The sequence below is a fragment of the Semicossyphus pulcher genome, unplaced genomic scaffold, assembly GCF_022749685.1.
Source record: "Semicossyphus pulcher isolate SPU_LCO1_2020_fin unplaced genomic scaffold, fSemPul1.0.p SCAF_15, whole genome shotgun sequence".
In the NCBI taxonomy this organism is placed as follows: Eukaryota; Metazoa; Chordata; class Actinopteri; order Labriformes; family Labridae; genus Semicossyphus; species Semicossyphus pulcher.
Window position 1 is genome coordinate 10396356 of NW_027211659.1, and position 20756 is coordinate 10417111.

The 20756-nt window shown below is 43.9% G+C and overlaps 1 protein-coding gene across 1 annotated transcript; it reads right to left on the reverse strand.

Moving 5' to 3' along the window:
* Positions 1 to 875: 875 nt before the first annotated feature.
* Positions 876 to 19919, reverse strand: dop1b (DOP1 leucine zipper like protein B). The gene is made up of 38 exons (XM_069662944.1): positions 19749 to 19919; positions 16332 to 16508; positions 15748 to 15929; positions 15475 to 15645; positions 14880 to 15069; positions 14662 to 14760; positions 14323 to 14446; positions 14120 to 14229; positions 13773 to 13875; positions 13568 to 13688; positions 13365 to 13484; positions 12369 to 12477; positions 11828 to 12064; positions 11434 to 11744; positions 10948 to 11351; positions 9529 to 9800; positions 9293 to 9445; positions 9093 to 9193; positions 8789 to 8979; positions 7133 to 8714; positions 6934 to 7033; positions 6648 to 6839; positions 6396 to 6518; positions 6167 to 6301; positions 6025 to 6080; positions 5835 to 5939; positions 5623 to 5689; positions 5379 to 5526; positions 5059 to 5141; positions 4870 to 4979; positions 4632 to 4781; positions 4020 to 4081; positions 3202 to 3330; positions 2987 to 3123; positions 2846 to 2901; positions 2603 to 2746; positions 2375 to 2510; positions 876 to 2212 (listed from the first exon to the last, which is right to left on the reverse strand). Exons 2-38 carry the CDS (start codon positions 16467 to 16469, stop codon positions 1955 to 1957), a joined length of 6909 nt encoding a protein of 2302 aa, XP_069519045.1. The 5' UTR covers positions 16470 to 16508; positions 19749 to 19919; the 3' UTR covers positions 876 to 1954.
* Positions 19920 to 20756: the final 837 nt, after the last annotated feature.

Genomic DNA, 20756 nt, shown 5'->3' on the forward strand with positions numbered 1-20756 from the left:
ATTTTCAGTTATGAATCCACTCTCTTTGGTTTCAGTGGGTCTGTGTCTTGGCAGCTGATTAAGCAACATAATCCAAACTTCCTTCCTGGCAGTCACACCCTCCAACTCTTTCTGAGGGATGTTGACTCAAGTTGTTGCAACATGCATTTGTGGAACAGTGAACAACCTTTTTTTAAACAGACATGTTTCATTTTACTTTCCTGTGTTCTTCATTTAAATATGATTGCGTACGTTGTGATGTGACATAACATTTTGATCACCTGCTAATATTGTGTAGGTCCCCCTTTTGCCGCCAAGACAGCCCTGACTTGTCGAGGCATGGACTCCACTAGACCTCTGAAGGTGTGCTGAGGTATCTGGCACCAAGACGTCAGCAGCAGATCCTTTAAGTCCTGTAAGTTGCGAGGTGGGGCCTCCATGGATCAGACTTGTTTGTCAAGCACATCCCACAGATACTCAATTGGACTGAAATCAGGGGAATTTGGAGGCCAAGTCAACACACTGAACTTGCTGTTGTGGTCCTCAAGCCATTCCTGAACCATTTCAGTTCACTGGTTTTCCTTCCTTGGGGAACACCCTACAAGGGCTGCAGTTTTGGAGATGCTCTGACCCAGTCATCTAGCCATCACAAAGTCATTCACTTCCTTAGACGTGCCCATTTTTCCTTCTTCCAACACATCAACTTTGAGGACAAAATGTTCACTTGCAGCCTAACATATCCCACCCACTGCTAGGGTCCATTGTCACAAGATAATCAATGTTATTAACTTCACCTGTCAGTGGTCATAATGTTATGGCTGATTGGTATATTGGGAGGATGATGTGCATGAAACACATAACCTGTTGGTAAAGCCGTTTTATTGATTTCCCTCTCACTCACACTGTCACATACAAACCCTGCAGCTTTTCTTAGTTTTCAGTCTCTTCAGTCTCGCAGAAAAACAAACAACTAAACACAGTTTTAATCTTCATGTTTAATATGAGTCTTCTTTCTGTTAATTCAAAACATGACATGGTCCTTTAAACATCCAAAATAAATTACTCATTCAGCACTGTGGAGAAAAAGACAACGGGCAGTTGTAAAAGCTATCCATGAACAACTACAAAGAAAAGGCAGTTTCCCTTAAACACCAAAAATGGCAAGCATGTATTTAAGCGAGGTACACCCGACACATTTTAAAGGGTTTTCCTGGCAAAGACAAATCACGATCAGGAACTTACTCATAAAACTGTTCACATACATTTTACCCAAAGGCTCGCAAGGTCCCATTATGATGTATCCAATATCAAAACACTGGAAAGTACCTCTACAACAGACATATACTTTAGTCTTTACATTCTCAGTCAGACAGATGCATCAGCAGAGAGTGTGTGTGGTTAACCAGAGGTTATGAAGAAGTCAAAAGAGCACAGAACTTGATGAGGTTCTTCACAGTGAATCTGATATTTGGTGTCAAACTAAAAAAACTTAGTGGAACTACTTTTATTATAAGGTGCATACTCAATAATAACAACAGGTAAGCATTAGAAGTTGGTTTACATAATAACCTTTTTAACATTTTTGGGCCCCATACCATACGAAGCAAACACGACAGACACTTAGACACAATCTCAATGTGTGAATACTTCAGTTTTTTTGCAAAACTTGCGCCTAGAGAGAAAGAATTCTACTGGAATTTGTCATTATTACTTCTTCCTTGTTTTTTCTAAGTTATCCAAAAAGCCCATTATATATATCTACAACAAAGTCCCTTAAATATTCCAATACAGATTCAGTGTGAGAGCACCTCAGAGGTGCATTTATTTAGGAGGTCAGACAAGTTAAAATGTTAAAAAAAAACAATTCCTTTTTTTCCAGTTCACAATACAACATTATCACCAGTTGTGCCAATTTTACATATTCCAATTATACGGCTGCAGGTCAAAGAGCTTAAGAAGAGGACTTAGTCCATGCTTATCCCTCCAAAGAGTCCAGGAACTCTTCTACAGTGATTTCCTCCAGCCTCCTCAGGACTGTGTCCGAACTGGATGCTGGGTAGTCTGCTACTTGGACGTGACGCATGGAGTCGCTGTACGGAGGGGGGCCCTGGAAGGAGCAGCAGAGGATGCGAAGGAAAGGCAACAGCTGGGTGATGGAGGACAGGGAGCGTTGGGTGAGGAGGGGGAACTCCAAACGCTCTGTGGAGGATTCCTCGCTCAGCCCGTTCAGGGTCTGGAATAACAGCACAGGACATGGGAGGGTGAAGTGTGGTCAGTGTGGAGACAGAATTATGGCTGTACTTATAGGGCTTTTTACAAAACATTCAATAGTACAGACTTTTAAATGGGAATGAGTCTCTAAAAGTTTAGTAGTTTAACCCTCGTTGGAGCTTACCCCATATCGCTGTTGAATTCCTTCCAGTATTTTGACAACATGGGGAGTGCATTCCTGCTCGGCCTCCATCAGCGCAGTCTCTACGGGGCCACTGTAGCGCTCCACATCCACCTCAGGGACAAAAGCCCAGCGATACCTAACATGAAAGATGAAACATGAGACTAAATAATGCTAAACCACAACTTATTTAAAGACATGCACTATGTTAAAGTCCTTTTGTTTGCTCACATCTGAAAGAGTGGTATCTTCTCTGGAGGGAAAGCCAGCGAGGTGTCCAGGAACTTGCAGGCTGACAGGTACATGTCCAACTCAGCCTGAGAGAAGTTCACTGGTCCGTTTTTATCAAGGGCTCCCCGCACCACTTTAGCCAGCCTAGTTGGTGTACAGAAACAAAGCAGAGACACCAAGTGAGTGAGAACGTCAACAGTGCATCAATGAAATATGATGGTGTGCATCAACTACTCAACTCACTTTGAGACGTCTTTTTCTGTCTGCAGAGCTTTCTGTAGACGTGCAAATGTGCGGATCTGAAAGAACATACATAAAGATGATTAAAATAGACACTTGACAGTACTCTGTGTATAGCCGGAGTATTACAAGATGGGATCTCACCAGTTCTGTGACCATGATTGGCCAAAGAGACGTGAGGTGCTGGGATGAAATCCGCAACAGGAGAACACGAAACATCAGGAACATCTGGGCTGAGACACCAGGGCTGGGGTTCATCCGCAAAGCCTCAGTGAGACGCTCTGAAAGAAGGAGTCAAGTCTGTTTTCCCTCTGAACTGACATAAAAACCAATTGTAAAAGAAATATCCAGTACAATACCTTGGATGAGGGGCAGATAGAGATGATACTGGTCCAGTTCTCCACTGAACATGGCGAATGCCTGACGCTTCAGCAGCATGGGTTTCTGGTCCACATTAGTAAACAGTTTCAAGGAGCCACTCTGCATGCCTGCAGCACAAATAAATACAGGTTTATAACAGCAAATAAGCAAAAGGGCTCTGTGACTTGAAGGAGTTTTGCTGCACTAGTGTTTATTATGCTAACAAAAATGACGGAAAACGTCAACGATCTTTTTCCATGAGCTAAAAATAGATCATCGATAATAAAAACTTTGACGACACATGTGACGCCTCTTCCGCACAGAAAGGAGCGATCATCGGCTGTCTGCTTCAGTCAGACTGTTTAAATGAGAAGCGATGATGAAATGTAATCTTTAGATTGGTGTCTTCAACCTTTGTTTTCTGTATGGATGATCTGCTGAAATCAGGTATTTCTACCTGAAGCAAACGGGTAAAAACAAGAAGAGGGAGACTGGATAGGGTCATATTTTCTCAAGAAAGAAAACGTTTTCACTTAAATGTGATGACTATTCTTTTTACTAAAACTAGACTAAAACTATAAAGGGTAAAAATGACTAAAATATCACTAAAACTAATAAGCATAATTTGGAATGATGTTCGAGCATCAGATCAGCATCGCACCAGAAAGGGTGTCGACCCAGGTTTTGTGTTCCCATCATTGCCGGTCGGGGCCAAGGCGATAATCACCCTACTGCAGAGTCATTTAACCCCCGGGTCTGAATGCCGATTGTAACCTTTCCCATTAAGCAAAAAAGCCGGGTGTACTGCTGTACTCACTCATGAGGTCTTTAAACATGGTCTTCTCGTGAGTCAGCAGGTGGTCAATGATGGATTTCCAGCTATAGAGAACAAACAGATTGAAGTAGAGGGCATTAGACGTTGGTGATTCACAGTTCTTCAATTTATTTATGTAAGAAAATACTTGGCCCCAGCCTTAATGAAAAAGCAACAAAGGTGAGAGTGTGACAAAGACTGTTAAAAAAGTAAAAATCTCTTCACTGAAACCTGTTTGTCTATTTGTGTAACAGAGAAATTGTAGGTATTGGACAACGTAAATAACAACATGTATCACAAAGAAACCAGTCAGAAAATCCACACTGGTCAGAGTCACATGGTCACTGATATGAAAGGAAGAGAAAGAAGAGCATGAACGGCTTTCAATGAGCCGTGTCAACTTCTACATTTGTTTAGCAAATGAACCAGCTCTGTCACATTTGGACCTTCCCCTCTGCTGTAGCCGCTCCCTCCTCTCCTTCACTGCCATAAGTAACATCTGTTCAACACACTACGGCAATAGGGCGTACCAAGTTGCATATTCTTTGGGTGTTGTTCAATAGTGGTGAATTTTTATGTGTGGATTAATTCCTTTTCAACCAACAACAAACCAACCTGGGAGAGCAGGAAGTATCCATGGTGAAGAAGAGGGGGTCCATGAAGAGCTCAAACACCTCTTTCTTCCAGGCCCTTTTGGTGTAAGCATACCCACTCAAACTGCTCAGCAGCTGAGCGCCTGCTTCAAAGCTCGGCATGTTGTAGGCACTAGAGGATAGAAAAGCCAAAATCAGAGGGAGTCTATTGAGACCAAAGAGACCAAAGCTGCTAGATATGATGGATTTCAGATGCTTACCTGTGGTTCTTCATGTAAGGGAAAACATAGTACATGAGCCGAGAGATGAGAGGCACAGCTCTCTCCTTCTCGTCACTGCGGTAAACCATGTCCAGAAGCGGTGCCAAAACCTAGACAGTGAGAAGGTGAGTTAAACTAAATTCTGAATTCTCGTACTATATATGTATGAAAACTAAAAAAAGAACCTACCTCAGCCAGGAGTACAAGAGCTTGCACGCTGTAAACTGAGGGAGCTGAAGAGGAAACCATGGTGCTGGCTTGAGCCATCGACTCTGAGGAGAACATCGGCGAGAAAGAAGAGTGAGTTAATTTGCAACTTGTCATAACTGTGGGACAGAGTCTCCAAATCTTAATTAATGTCATAACTAAGTGCAAGCAATTTGTACACTCTTTATAAATGAAGCTCCAACATCTTCTTGACATCTGGGACATCTTTACAGCTCGAGGATAACAGTTGAAAATGCATGCTGCTATTTGTCAGAGGTATCTTTAGTAAGCATAATAATAACCTTCAATGTCCGCGTCATCCCCTTCCTCGGCTTCCGTGCGCACCTGAGGCTGAACTTTGACCTCCAGGCTGCGGCTGAGCCAACTGGTCTGCTCAAGAGAGGAACCCGCAATACCGCCCACTGCCTCCAGGATCCGCTGAGTCACCTCCTGCAGGATGTTGCTAGCGTCAGTATCAGCGCAGTACAGTATATCACCTGCAGTGGCTCGCTATCTCAATCACAGCTATAGCTACACGAGTCCTACCTGCAGATCTCTAGAGTCCTTCTTATTGTCCAGGTTGGGGAGCCTGTTTACGAAGTCATTGAGGATTCTGAAAGACAGAAATTGTTAATGAATATCACATTTGAACTTTGACCAGGAAAAATTACTAAAACTACTAAAAAGTACTTATAATCACATAGTCATAATAATAAGTGAGAATATCAGAAGAAGTACTGAATGTGTAAAAAACTGACCCCAGCAGTAGGAAGTGCCCAGGCGGGGCCAGGTTGAGCTGAACAGATTCCCGTAAGAGACCTAAGAGAGGAGCAACGTTTTCCTGCAGAGCCTGAGCTGAAATACTGCAAACACAAACAGAGATGATTAAAAAAAGGGTGCATTTGAACATTGTTCTTATTACACATGAGGAGGGTATTTTCTACGTACCTCTGCATATAGGCGTAGCTGAACTGCAACATGGGAATATCCACCAGGCTTGACTTCTGATGGAGAGAAAAGCAAATAAAATTTTGACTTCAGATGTTCCAGGATATAAGTGTCAAACATCCGAGCATTAATGTTTGTGTACCTGTTCTCCTTTGATCTGATGGGGTTTTTTCACCACCTCCTTGACCAGCTGTAGGATGGTGTCTGTGTGCAAGGTGTGCAGTGATTTCACCAGATCCACAATGGTTAGACGAGACTCGCTGGCCACAGGTAAGACCTGAAGAAGACAGGAGTGTAATGATGCCAACACGTGCTCTGAAGCCTGTGAGTAAGAAGGATGTGGCTGTTTCTAAACAAGCTGCAGTTCTTACTTTGTTTCTATGTCTCCTTTTACTCTTTCTCCTGCTCCACACTGCTCCCAGTGAAGCCATGAGCTGAACCCCATACTGCCCAGTTAGAGGGACGAGGAACTCCAGTATCCTCTGCCGTAGGATCTAAACAAGCACACAAATTGTGACATTTTTTACACACAAACAGGATCAGCAAACACTTGTGCATGTTTAACACAGAGCTGTCATGACATTAGAACAAAACAAGCAGAAACTATGCAACGTGTCACACACCTTGGTGCTTTTAAAGTATACAGAGGTGGAGGAGTGTTTGCTGCTCTGAGCAGAGTCAGACGCACGCCTCTGAAGCTCTTCCCTCATGATCACACCCCACAACAGCGCCATGCTACTGAGCATGTGCGGGAGTTCCTCGATCACAGCATTGCGCGCGTTACGGACATCCACGGGATCGCAGGCAACCAAGGACTGACAGAGGGAAAGAGAGAGAGGATAATAAGCATTAACATTAAGATACAGGAAGTGCACATCTGTGTGTCTGTATATGTGCTTCATTCCTCACCCTCTTGTTGTCCAGCAGACAATGGTGTGTAATGGAGGTCAGGCCTTCTAGCAGAGTCAGAGGGTAGTCAGGGGCAATGTTTTCCCTCCTTCCACTCAAGCTGTATTCAAGACAGAAACATGCACCAAACATTTCATTTAAAATCTCAAATCATCAGTGTGTAAAGTCTGCTCTCTGTATTCATCAGTGCTCAGTGTACCTCTGATTTGTCTTTCCTCCATCGTGCTCATAAAGTTTGACCAGCTCATCCAGGTTCCTGCAGATCTGACTGATGAGAGGAGCCACAATGATGCCTAACGAGCGACCCAAGTACGGCAGAGAGGAGCACAGCAGTGACACCCAGTGGGGGTGCATGGCGTAGCCGTACTGTGGCTGCAGAGCCCTGGCTGCAGCAGAGACAAACATTCCTTGGGCTGTGATGGGGTGGCTTTGGACGTACTGGGCTGCCTTGATGGACTGCTGAAAAAGGACGGCAGTTTGCCACTCACGAGTGAGGGGGGTGCTGGCTGTTGGGGTTTCACGAGGCTCCCCAGGCTGGCCGCCCGACCCGGCTGCTGAGACGGCCCCACCAGGCCACACGTGGTACTCCAGGACTATGAGAGCCTGGAGCAGTTTCAGTAATTCCATTTGTAAGGTGTACTGTTCCTGCCCCCCTCCTGCTCCCAGATTCACCAGACTCTCCTCTGACAGGCCTCCCTGCTCGTCCAGCACCTCCACACCCTTGGGTTGATTCTTGTCTGTTCCCTTTTGGCTCACATACATGGAGGCAGAAAGTGTAAGCAGAGCATATTGCTGCACTTTACATTGCGACAAGAGCTTGCGAATGGGCTCCAGAGTGGCCCCATTGCCCTGTTGTCCGCGCGCCATGCAGCCAAGCTGGTTCACTATCCGAGTCAGCACCTCCACACTCTTCACCTGCACCTCCCTGTTCCCCTGCAGGTCGAGAGGACCCAGGCTCAGGTAGGAGGGGTAATGAGAGCGCAAGAATCGCAGACACAAGGACACCAGCAGTTCAATGAGCAGGGATGGGGGCGTCGAGGGAGAGGAGGAAGGGGAGAGTAGGCCGCCGTAGAAGCCTTTACCATCCTGAGCCTGTTGGTGGCGCTGCAGGAGGTTGGAGACCAGGTTTAAATGTGCAGCAGAGCTTGTGTCCAGAGAGGTGGAGGAGAGAGCATCCACCAGAGGGCACTCAGCGCTGCTCCTCAGAAGGCTGTCGAGCAGTGCCAAGCCTTGGAGCAGATGGCGCCAGCCGCCCGCTGCAGGATACAGCAGAACGTGGCGGAACAGAGAGTCGATGGCCTCCCTCCTCTCACGCTCCTGTTTCAACAGGCGAGACCGTGCGATGGCCTCCAGCTCTAAATCCTCCTCATCCTCACTTGACAGCGAGTCAGACGCCTGTGTGTGCTCGGACTCTGCCCTCCGCAGGCCGTTGACCAAACTTGCTTCTTCAGTGCTGCGGTAGGGGGCGGAGCCTGAGCTGGAGTTCTCAGTGGATACCTGGGCACCACTGGTGTCAGCTGACTCCGTGTGTTCACTCTCGGCCTCCTCCTCTTCCTCCTCTCTATCCTCCTCCTCTGTCTCTTCACTCTCACTCCTAGATACCACTAAAGTGTCCGGTGGTGGCAACGACTCTGCGCCGACGTCTAACTCTGTCCACATGGATTCCCGGTCCACAATGTTCATGAGGTTTAAAGTGGTGACCTCTGTTGCCATGGTATCCGCAGATGTCCCAGATGTTTTGGTGGAGCTTCGACTTCGGTTGCCTAAAACCTTCAGGTCACCTTCAAGAAACAAAAAGGAGCATATATAGTTCATCCAAATAACATATCGACATGTTGTTGACAAATTTACTTACCAGCAGTGAGGTTCTGTCTGACGCTCTGGATGGAGCAGCGCTGAGTGGACGGGTGAAGCAGCAACAGCAGAATAGGCTCCAGGATCCGAATCACGTCATTGAGCGAAAGACCTCTGACCAGCCAGCACTGAGCTGCTGCGCTTATGGAGCCGTCTGTACAGCTCAGACTGTCCACCACAACACACAGAGACCTGAGACAAAGAAACAATCAGATTAAGTAAAGAGTTAAGAAATGAAAGTCTTGAAAAGTGGGTTGACGGTACTTCTTGTTGGGTTTCTAGTTCACTTTTGATTTGGTACTGACCGGTCAAAGGAGCGATTAAGAGACATGGTTCTGTTGCTCTGGATCTCTCGGGTCAGGTGCCACAGCACTGTGAAGCGATGTAGTGCTTCCAGCCTAACAGACTGAGGCAAACAAACAACAGGCGACACATGTAGAAGACGTTTAGAGAGATTTAAATGTGTGAACACATTCTGGTTCATCATGTGTGCAGGAATATTCACCTTGTCTTTGTGCAGTAGCGCCTGGCAGATGATGTCTTCACAAATGGACGCAGATGGAGCCAAACAGTGAAGCCTGTAGAAGAGCTCGACACAGGAAATATGCTGCTCTCTACGATCTGTGTCCAGCTGGCTCCACAGTACCTGGGACACCCTCTGAATCACAGGAAGAAAAAAAACAAATCACATTTATACTCCATCTTTCTTCTACACAAACATTTTCTGTTTCACAAACTAACCTGAAAGAAATCGGTGCCCTCCTCTATGGCATGGAGCAGAGCAGGGTAGATGGGCGGCACAGTGACCATCTGCAGACGCCCACTCAGAGGGTTGGAGTCGGATGTCTGGTAGCGTCTGTGCTTGTCCTCAATGACCAGCGCTAAGGACTGGGAGTGGTTAATGAGCTCCAACAGAGAGGCTACTGCAGTGTGCTGGACGTTGTAGTCTCTAGACAGGCAGCAGAGCGTCATCAGGGACCTCAACCACACAGGCAGGCTGTCCATGTCACTGCCTGTGGAAAGTGAAAATGATTTGATTACATATTTGTGAATAAAAGTGATACTTCACCTGTTTCTATACAGATCTGTTAACTGTGGTTTTGGAGAAGGATTAAGGATTATTTAATCTGAGACATTAACTCTAATAATGTCATCAGGCTAATCTGAGAAACGACTTGAGGCTTGGGCTTGAAAGACCACCAAAAATCAGTTGCAGAATGGGAAATCCTGTTTTTGGCCAAGTCGCAATGCAAGAATAAAACTACTGGTGTAACCCATGTTGCTGAAAAGAGGGGTGCAAATCGAGAGTTTCTACGTGATATATTGACCCTTTGCTAAACCACTCCCTTCAACGGCCACTGTCCTTTCTACGTTAGCAACCATAACTAGGCGCGGGAGGCCTGTCAAGCTTTTCAGAACACGGAGAAATGCCGAAACACTGTGCAAGTCCGACAGCAGGTATCCTCAAAGTTTAGAGTGGGGTGTCATATTTTTTCGCTTTTCCGATGCCAAAAAAAGAGATGTCGGACATGGATTAAAAATCGAGGAAGACAGTCAACTGGTCTCCTCTTGCGATCCTGTCTGGCCTTCACTACCACCACCGATGATATCGTCAGCCTTCATTTTACCACCTCTTGGTTTGTGCCGGTGTTCTGGCAAATGCGTACAGGATTTTGTTCAGCTTTCCTGTTGTGCCTTTAGGACAACTGACGCTTTTTATGACCGTTTATTTTATGATTATTTTATTATTATTATTATGTATTCATTTTTTTATTATATTTATTATTATTTTTCTTTATTATTTCCCTTGGAACATCTCTCACCTCACTGTTATAGTTGCAAATGCCATAATATTTACATGACATACAAAGCTTGACAGGCATAGCAACAGTAACCAAGGGGGGCGGGTGGTAGCAAGGCCCATTTACTATTATTATCTATAATTATAAATATATATGTATCGTTTTTTCGGTCTGCACGTCTTCAAGATGACAATATGGATCAATGTTTATATTTGAAAACCTATTATACTGAATTGATGAATACTGAAGGGAGATATCAACCTATATCTGTATATTGTTTTATATTGATTGTTTCATCCCCAACTGAGAGGTTGGCCACTGTTTTTGTATAAAGATTACAATCCAACTGTGCGCTGACCTGTGGGACCAAACATGTCTGTGTGTAGAGCCAAAGTCTCCTCTTCACTCAGATAAACGGGGAAGGTGGTGCACTCCAGCAGCAGGTGACAGGTGGCGGTGAAAGCCTGCCGAACGGCCTCAGAAATCTCTGCCCTGCCTCGGGGCATGTAGCCAGCCGCCCAGTCCAGACATCCTATATGCCCACGCTTCTTCTTCTCCTCCGTTGGTGCTGCTGTGAGCTGGATGTCAGATGCAGAGCGGACTTTAAGTTTGATTGGAGTGAACAGTTCAGTCAGTTTGTCTTTAATTTCCCGTCCCCCAATGACCGGCAGCAAGGTCTTCTGATCCACAGGAGGAGCAGTGAGGTCAGGCTGGGGTCCTTCCTCCGGTCCACTGACATCCTCCACCTGCACTAGCAAGTACCTGAAACATAGAAGGGGGAAAATACTTAGAAATCACACTTAATAAGAGAGGTCCATGTACAGCAAATTTGATCAAGGTTTACCTCGTGGTTATGAAGGCCAGGATTTCCTGCAGACACTGGGTCATGGTGTCTACACTGCCTCCCCTCCTCCACACTCCCTCGCCTTCTTTGTAAACTCCGTTTTCCTCTGCCGGCGCCCCCACGCCTGGTGGGAAGTGCTGCTCTGACGGTGAGGCGCTGATGCCCAATCCGCTGTCCTCAGACCTGAGAGGTGGGTAATTACCATCTGCAGGCTCTGCCTCATCTCCTCCGTCTCTGTGCAGCTCCTCATCTCCGTGGTGACCATTTACCTCAACTACACCAGCATCTTTCTTGTCCACTTTCTCAGAGTCCTAAAGAGCATGAATGATATGAGTCAAACATAGAAAAACTTTTAAAAAGAAACTGCGTTGGCGCAGACTGCAAAATGCCAAACCTCAGTGTTTTTGCATTCCTCCGCAGGTAACTGTAACTCCATGTCCTCTGCGTGCGTCCCCGCCTCAACGTCCATATAAGCCACAGGCATCTGGATCTTACTCAGGACCTTGAAGCAGGCTCGCAGGCCCTGTGTGACGTCTTCCAGGCTAACAGAGTCCATGTGGCTGTTCAGCGTTTGCAGCATGGTGCCAAGCATCTCAGGGAGGAACTGGGACTGGATGTCAGCATGGAGCTCCTGTGGGCAAAACAAACATGTTGAGCAACCTGTTTGTGTATGGAAATATCATGAGTCAGATGAGTAAGACTGGGGTTAACTAGTGCTGAACAACAGTCAATATTTGTTTAAACCTGACTTAACTGAGCACCTGAGGAAACTGTAATTTTCTTTCTTTTTCTAATCTTTCAAAATAAAAGCAGTTATTTAACAAAAAATGTAGTAATTGTTGGATTTTGCCCAAATTTCACAACTCAACCTTCTGGTTTTCAAGCAAATAGAAACTTTTTAGAATTAAGAGCAAATATTTGTTCTGGGTGTTTACCAGGGGAAGGACGTCAAGCAGGAAGATGATGAGATTCGACATCTCTGTGACAGATGGAGCAGGATGACTGAGGTCCTGATGAGGAGGTGTCGGTGGGTCATCTTTGTTGCTAGGGAATGAAATAAAAACGATGATCCTTGTCGGTTTATATTTGATAGCAGACACACATGTTTACTCTGTTTTTGACATTTTTATTTTGCATATAAAAATACACTCACCAGCCACTTTATTAGGCTGCTCTGAGTATGTCAGAAACTGCTGACCTACTGGGATTTTCACGCACAACAGTCTCTAGAGTTTACAGAGAATGGTCCGAAAAAGCGGAGGGCTCTGGGCGAAGTGTCTTGTTGATGGCAGAGGTCAGAGGAGAACGGCCACATTTGAGCTGATAGAAAAGCAACAGTAACTCAAATAACCGGTCGTTACAACCGAGGTACGCAGAAGAGCATCTCTGAACGCACAACACGTTGAACCTTGAAGCAGATGGGCTACAGCAGCAGAAGACCACACCGGGTGCCACACACAAGAACAGGAAACGGAGGCTACAATTTGCACGGGCTCAACAAATCGGACAATAGAAGATTGGAAAAAAAATTGCCTAGTCGGATGAGTCTCGATTTCTGCTGCGACACTGGATGGTAGGGTCAGAATTTGGCGTAAACAACAGGAAAGCATGAATCCACCCTGCCTTGTATCAACAGTACAGGCTGCTGCTGGTGGTGTTATGGTGTGGGGGCATCGTTTAAATGCCACAGCATACCTGAGTATTGTTTCTGACCATGCCCATCCCTTTATGACCACAGCATGATGCTATGGTGTCCATATGGACCAAAATCTCTTGTTGAATCTATGGCAATAATTAAGGCAGTTCTGAGGGCAAAAGGGGGTTCAACCTGGTACTAGCAAGGTGTACCTAATGAAGTGGCTGGTGAGTGTATATTTAATTCAGCCTAAGCCTTTTTCCATCATTCTGTGTCAGCATCATGCCTGCCCTACCTGAGAGCAGTGCAGAAGCGTCGGGTCATGTACTCCCACAGGTATTCACTGTTCATGGAGCTCACGAGCATATTCATCGTCTTGATGACCTCTGATGAGTTCTTATTCTCTTTTATCTTACTGTAAAAGAAAAGCATCATCTCTATATGTGTTTCATTTACCAGTTGTAATTTTGCTGTTCAGTTAAATATCATCAGTCTCACCTGGCCAGCTGGTTGCCTGAGAGCCCTGAGCTGCTGATGGTTTCCTCACCCAGCATCTCTCGGCAGTAGATGTAGAAGGCTCGGACAACCTCCAACAACACGCTGCTCAGGACCACCGGACCTGTGCGCAAACATTACCGTTACGACCTCAAAGTAAAGCTGAGATGAGACGGGTTTGTGTACCGTACTGCTCCGTGCGGCCTACCTATCTCCGGTTTATCCAGCAGACTCATGATGATGCGAAACGGCCTGAGGCATCCCGTCACATTTTCCGGATCGCTCTTTTGTTTGAGGATGCTAATCAGAGCCTGAGGTCACAGAAACAAACACGTAAATAAGAGACACAGGTGAAAAACATACATTGCTGTACTGTTCAAACACCTGACTTAGATGTATCATGTAAATAAGGCGTCCTCTCATTTACTGTACACCCTGACATGTACGTTGTTTAGCCTTTAAGGTGACTGTAGATCCATTTTGTTAACTTTAATTTTCTTTAGCAAAATTGACAAATTAGGTTAAAGCTGTCTTTGTGCCAACACGATGAGTTACCTGCACAATTAAATCTCTTGAGTAGGTGTGAAAGTAGAAGGTTGTATGATCCTCTGCCGAAGTGGAGAAGGTGGGGTGAGGTGTCACCATTCCTCCTTTTATGTCTGTCCCTGAAAACACACATTCACAGAGGCAAACAACACTGAGTTAATGAGTGACTGAGTAGGTGATTCTATACTGAACTGTATTTGAATGATCAGTACCTAGGAGCCAGGCGTAGAGGCGTCTGTTGAGAGACATGTCTCTGCGGAGTAGTGTAAGAGAGGCTGCAGACACCATTGTGATCATGCTTTCAGGACTCACAGCTATACTGGCCTTCGCTGGGTCCTAAAGCATCAACACAGAGAAGAACAGTTGACTAAGGAACAGTTGGATAGGTGAAAGTAGCTGTGAGAGCCATTGTGTTGTTGTGTTTCCTAAATAACATGAATCTTGTGATGAGGCTCTGTGGGAAAGTGATTTCAGGAGCACAAATAGAGAACACTTTGAACCACAGCAGTAGTCAAACAGGAAGTTGTGTAGTGGGTTTTTTGTGTACTTACCAGGCATGTAGCCAATGGGAAAAAGTAGAGCACAATTTCAAGCATGTTCCTCTGCACCAGGACGTTTGAGTCTTGCAGAGAAAGGCACACCGACTTCACCTGAAGAAGATGAGAAACAAAACATTCAGGTGATGGAGCAGAATGTAGAACTACACTTAAAAGTTAGATCTTCATTATTAAATGTGATTGTGGGCAGTAAGAGATATGCTCAGACTCACCACCAGTCTGTGGTCGTAGCCCAGCATGTGTGTTTGCTGGTGCAGGGACTCCATGCGGTCATAATGTGAGACTAGAAAGATCGTGGCGGGCAGCCGCACCATCGGGCTGACCAGCATGCTGCCCCACAGAGCGCCGTAGAAGACCTGCTGACCCACCAGCAGGGACAACTTGACCATCAATGCATCAGTCCTGGACAGAGAGAGAGAGCGAGAGAGAGAGAGAGGTCAAAACAGAGAGAACACAGCGGCACGTGTTCAACAGAACATCAACCAATAAATCTATATTTTTGAGTGGGAGGGTGGCCTTGTGATAAGTGATGTCATAGCAATCAATTCTAATCTTAATCACCCTTTGTTTCAGTGTAGAAGTAGTGATTAGGAAGCACCTAGACAATCTGTAAATCCAAAGTCTTGTCAAACTGTGTCTCCCTCAAACATTTGTCTGCATGCATTACTTTGTAAATGATTGTAAATGATGAAACAGGGACAGTCGGGAGATTGTGGATGAACCTGACTAAGCAAAGAGAACAAATGTAACCTTTAAATCTTAAAAGAAGGGCTTGATATTATTTCTTTCCTTCTGAGTGCTTCGTACCTGTCATAAACCTCCAGTCCCTCCTCCAGGCCTGGCAGCAGTCCTGTTATGAAGGCCTGAAGACTTGGCAGCAGGGACCTCTGCAGCGGGAGATAGTACCGCTCGTACAGTGTCAGCAGCACAGGCTTCACTGCCATGGCTGCGTGGCCCAACAGCGGGAACAAACCGGAGCTGAAATCCAGTAAAACACACACATTATATCATTAAAAGCTGCACACATACCGGTGATAAGGCCAGCTCTCTCTGGAGGCAGTAAAAGGACAATTTCTTCACCTGTAGATGAACAAATCCTTGGCTAGCCATTTTGTTCCGATGATTTTAAAAATGACCTCGTAGGTCTCTAGAGCCTTAAGGTGTACTCCGCTCGGCAGGGCCGGGTGCAGGCACTGGGCGAGACGCTTCCCTATGATCAGCCTCTTGGGCAGGAGGTTGTAGCGAAGGTTACTCTGCAGGGCCTGAAGGAAAGAGAGAGAAAGTAGGAAGACATTTTTTTTAATTGTTTTTTGGATGAAATTCTACTTTCCCTCACATTTCTGTGTACTTTAATTTTTGTGGATCAACACACAAAGACACTCCAAAGTAATCATCTGCTCTGCAAGTATGAATAAAGGTGACACACTTATTGCCCTAAATAGGCCAGGAGGTTGTATAACAAATTGAGAGTCTCAGTAAGAAACAGCAACTTCCTCAAAAGCACATAGAAGTGAAACCTGCACACACACACACAATGCAGCTGTGAGGCGGACACCCACAAAATATCAACTGCAAAAAAAACCCAGATTAAATAACAGACCACAAGAATTTAGCAATGACTGTATTTATATGACATTGAGTCCACTGTGTGCATCAGATCGTACCTTGTTGAGCTTGCCCAGAGACGAGATGAGATCTGCCCACTCACTCGAAGACTCAAAGTTTCGCAGCGCCTTCTCGATGACCGACGCATAGTTGCGGTAGCGGTAGTCATTCTGCAGTTCTAACTCCTCAGCATCCATGATACATCAGTGTGATCCCAGCATGTCATAGAAATATCTCTGAAAGAAAGTCAAGATTTTTTGTGTTAATGTTTCATGTTTTGATGTTTATTAAACTCACAAGAGCAGTCAATCCTGAGTTTGTCTGTCTGTCTGCAACATGTCAGGTATACCTCTGCCTCTGAGGCTCCTAATACAATTAGCTTATTGGCCGGTCACTGATAAACACAAGCTCTGAGGCTATGGAGACAAATGTCCTCATTCATGACTGGACCGTGTTTGTCTGAATTGACCTGCCTTTCAGCCTGGAGAGGGAGGAGTCCTTCTAACACGAGCTGTGTGGCCCTACATGCACTTACAGAGAAAAACATGTTATGGAGCGGCCCCTAACACACAAAGGGATACAGTCTGCTCAGCTCATGTCTACACAGGGAAATAAAAAGGCGGACTATTGTTTTATGGTGTAATGGGGACAAACTGGTATATGATCACTTTAGGTTGCTGTCGCTGCAAATTTGTTAGCAAACAGCAGCCTTGTAAACATGTTGCAGACATTATAAGTTCCAATTCCTGAGGGAAATGTCCGCTTGCTTTTGCGCCGCTAAGTACTCCACTAGCTTATGCTTACTTTGTCTGTCTGCTGTGAGACTGAACCAAAACAGCACAATTTTAGGCCATAAAGCCAAAACAAATGAGCTGAAAGATGCTAAGAAGCTCAGTAGGGCTGTGGGGAAATACAGAGGCAGGTGACAACTCTCTACGGACTCGTGCAGCCAGTTTCACATCTGTTCTTTTGTTTCTATCAACGTTGATGAGCTGCAGCTTGAAAAAAAAAAGTCCAGAGGAGGAACTGAAATAGAAAAATCGAATTATTTTGGGCTTTATAGGAAAAAGAAACACAAAGAGACAACGCACCAAGCTGATAAAGATACTGTATGCTTTCTTGCTTTCATGCACATGGCATAAGCAGTGGTGTGTGTTTGTGTGTGTGTGCATGTAGTGTATGTGGATGAAGCTAAACAGAGAGAAGGGTGGGGGAGTGGAAAGCGGGATTAGAGGAACACAGACATCTGGACACTGTGTGCATGAGCTGAGACAGGCTTTGCCATCGTGGACAGACCCGACAACACGTGCGCAGAGCGACTCTGTGTTAAGGATAAAACCATCAGACTAAAAAAAAAAAAAAAAAAGATAAACAATGAGAACTGGAATAATATGTTGAGTCATTTCTAAAATACAAATACGCAGATTTTTGTGGGTTTAAGTTTGAATAATATAATAAAAATTGCTGATATCTATAATGTGTTGGACAACTGATTTATGTGGGTTCTTTGTTGCTCAATTTAAAATATTAAGCAAGTTTAAAGACCCTTTTAACTCGGGATTTCGCTTTTTTTTATGTTGTACATTTTTACATTTTGCTAACTGTAATTTTTTTTCAATTCAAATAAAAATAATCAAAGTGTTAAGGTTAATCAACAATGAAAATGATAACAGCATTATACTGCCTACAGCAGATGAGTGCAATTATTGAGGAAAAAGGTAAAAAAAAAAAAAGTGTAACCCTTGTGCATCATGGGAAAGAAAGAACAACAAAAAATGTTATGTTGACAAAGTGAGTAATTTATATATTTACATTCATGGTCACAATTCACTTTAACACAACATATTGCATCTACAACTAACAGAAAATGTACCATTATGACACATTTAATAGCGCGAATAACAATGCTGGAATGTGAATTTAATGAACAGCAAGCATAAGCAACACAAAGAGGTCAGATGATCAAAAAGCCTCTATTAGAAAAAGAATCCCCTTTCTAAACTCTTCATATTCTGTACTTATCCTTACGCTATACTTAGCTATAATAATTTTTACATGAAAAAGTGAGAGATGTGGACAAGTGTATTATTCTAAGATTAAGCTGATTTTTGATCATCAAAGTAGAATCCAAAATCCAATAGTACATCCATTGTTTACATGCAAACATAACTATAGCCCATTATATCAGCAGCTATGATACACCAGTTGGATAATATCGGACAGGCTCACTACCTTGTGCATTATCCTACAGCCCTGATTTTAAGGTGACGTGAAGGTTTCAGCAAAACTTGAACAATGTGAAACTTTTCAATGTGGTGTAAATTAAATTTGGTAAAAGTGTGGACAGGTTCGGTTTTGTGTATGACTAAAGGAAGGTGTCCTGGCCATGCACCAATTTTCACCAGTTACCCATTTTATTGATAAAGGCCTTTGAGCCATTTTTTAGATCGTGTTAAATCATTACACTGACTTATACTATGATAAAAGCCACATACAGCACTTGTGACTGCAATAACTGTAAAATCCTGGCAACAGACCTCCACCAGAGTATCAAACTTTCCATCATTTTCCTCCCCATTCACAGCTTTAATATCATATTTAGTTAGCAGTTAGAAAGTATGCAAAAAAAGTCACATCACAGTTTATTTAATTCTACTCCACACAGCTACTGTTCAAATGCTCCATCCACATAATACTCCCTGAAATTAAACAACTTTACTGTGTGCAACTTACAAACAAATGAGGATCCTGAAAACCCAGCTCATTTACAGGTGACAGTAAGATAATCAAATTGGGCAGGCCATGCAAGAACTCAATGCACATTCTCACTTCCTCATTACATGTATCAGCAACACAGCAAGTGCGACAAAACCATGCATTTCTATAGTCTATTGAGTGTGTGTTTTGAGGGTGGACACACGCACTATGGCACACAACAAGCCCAGCTGTGGACTGTGTCACCTGACTGACACCACCACCACCAGCAGCACCACAGGCTTTAATGTGACGGTGGTTAAACTGTTAAATTGCAAATGAGAAGATAGTGTGTATATAATAAACTGTGGCCAAAAAGCAGTAGGCTGCTGTAGCTTTTGGCCTGTGAATAAACTGTAGCAGCAGTGGAGCCTAATGCCTGGTAACGTTGTATTATGTAACTGCACGAGCACAGACTGGGTGATAATAATGCTGCAACCAAGACAAGAGAGAATGTTTTCGCAGAAGTCAAATATGTCTGTGTACAGCTAGCTTGGGCACATTTTCGGCAATACTATAATTAAACAAGTACAAATTCGAATATAAAGCTAGCTAGCCATTATAAACATAACGCAAACTTAATTTTAAACGGAATGGTTGCTTTTTAAACTGTTAAAGATAATAGATTAATTTAGTTATTGTATTAGTACATGTATACCGTTAAAACAAACGACACAACCGTTAACAGAATTAGCTAGCTATCAGGTGCATCAATGACTCACCAACTGCAAAACAAGCTAAAGATGCGCTCGAGCTCTCTTGTATCAAAAAAAGTCCGACTCAAAGCGACAGCTCGGTCATCATGGTGCATCCTTTTCGCTAACGTAGCTCAAAGAAAAAAGAAGCTGCGAACCTCTTATTTGTCCTGAGGATAAGTGTCCAAATATCTCCAGAGTACCAGTGGCGATAGTCCTGACGGGGCGGGATCCCCGAACTCAGCTGATTCAGGGCTGAACGCAGACGGACGGTTCACTTCCTCACGGAGAAGGGGTGGGGCGGGGACATATTTTTTACAGAAAGTGATATGTTTGTCTTTCAAACCGTCGTCGAAATGTCAACACAGGAAAAAACTTATTCTAAATTCTCGCCCAGAGCAAAAGAAACCAGTTTCTCTTCGTGGAACTTCAATATATACAAGTTAACATCACTGTGAACACACTGCCCTCCGGCTTTGGTACAGTCCAGGATGTGCAGTGTTTACAAACCTCTCACCTCACTGTCAGATATCTGACAGTGCTGCAACCACACAGTATTTGACAGCAATTTAAAACACAAGCAAATTTTTTTTAACTTAATTTAAAAAATACATATTCTTTTAACAGTGACCATATTTGTAGTGGAATTTGTAATAAAGGGTATATTTTCATGTAATTTATACTACATTAAATACAATAATTTGACATAGGCTATACGCAGTCTAATAAGACCCTTTTACATCATACGTTTTAACACGTACGAGCACAACTGAAGAAAAACACAACAGAATTTTTAGACTGATAGTGGTTTCAACATCTGTAATTTCAACAAAATCATAAGCAGCAGAAGTAATCAGATTCTATATAGCCGTAAGTAAAAGCTGTACAACCATATATTCAAAATCTTACTTTTGTAAAAGTAATTATTATTTGACTATTTTTACTAATGTATTATACCATTAAATGTGTCTGTAAAAGCTGAAAAAGGTCTGATTAACTAAGATAATTAAAATAGCATATGCGGTTATTTCTATT

What these genes read in the sequence shown, in the direction of transcription:
- dop1b (XM_069662944.1), bottom strand. Translation starts at nt 16,469, where the DNA reads ATGGATGCTGAGGAGTTAGAACTGCAGAATGACTACCGCTACCGCAAC. An exon ending in CTATCTGCCCCTCATCCAAG is followed by an intron (nt 3,124 to 3,201) that starts GTATTGTACTGG and finishes TCCTTCTTTCAG; the next exon opens with AGCGTCTCACTGAGGCTTTG. An exon ending in AAGATACCACTCTTTCAGAT is followed by an intron (nt 2,511 to 2,602) that starts GTGAGCAAACAA and finishes CTTTCATGTTAG; the next exon opens with GTATCGCTGGGCTTTTGTCC.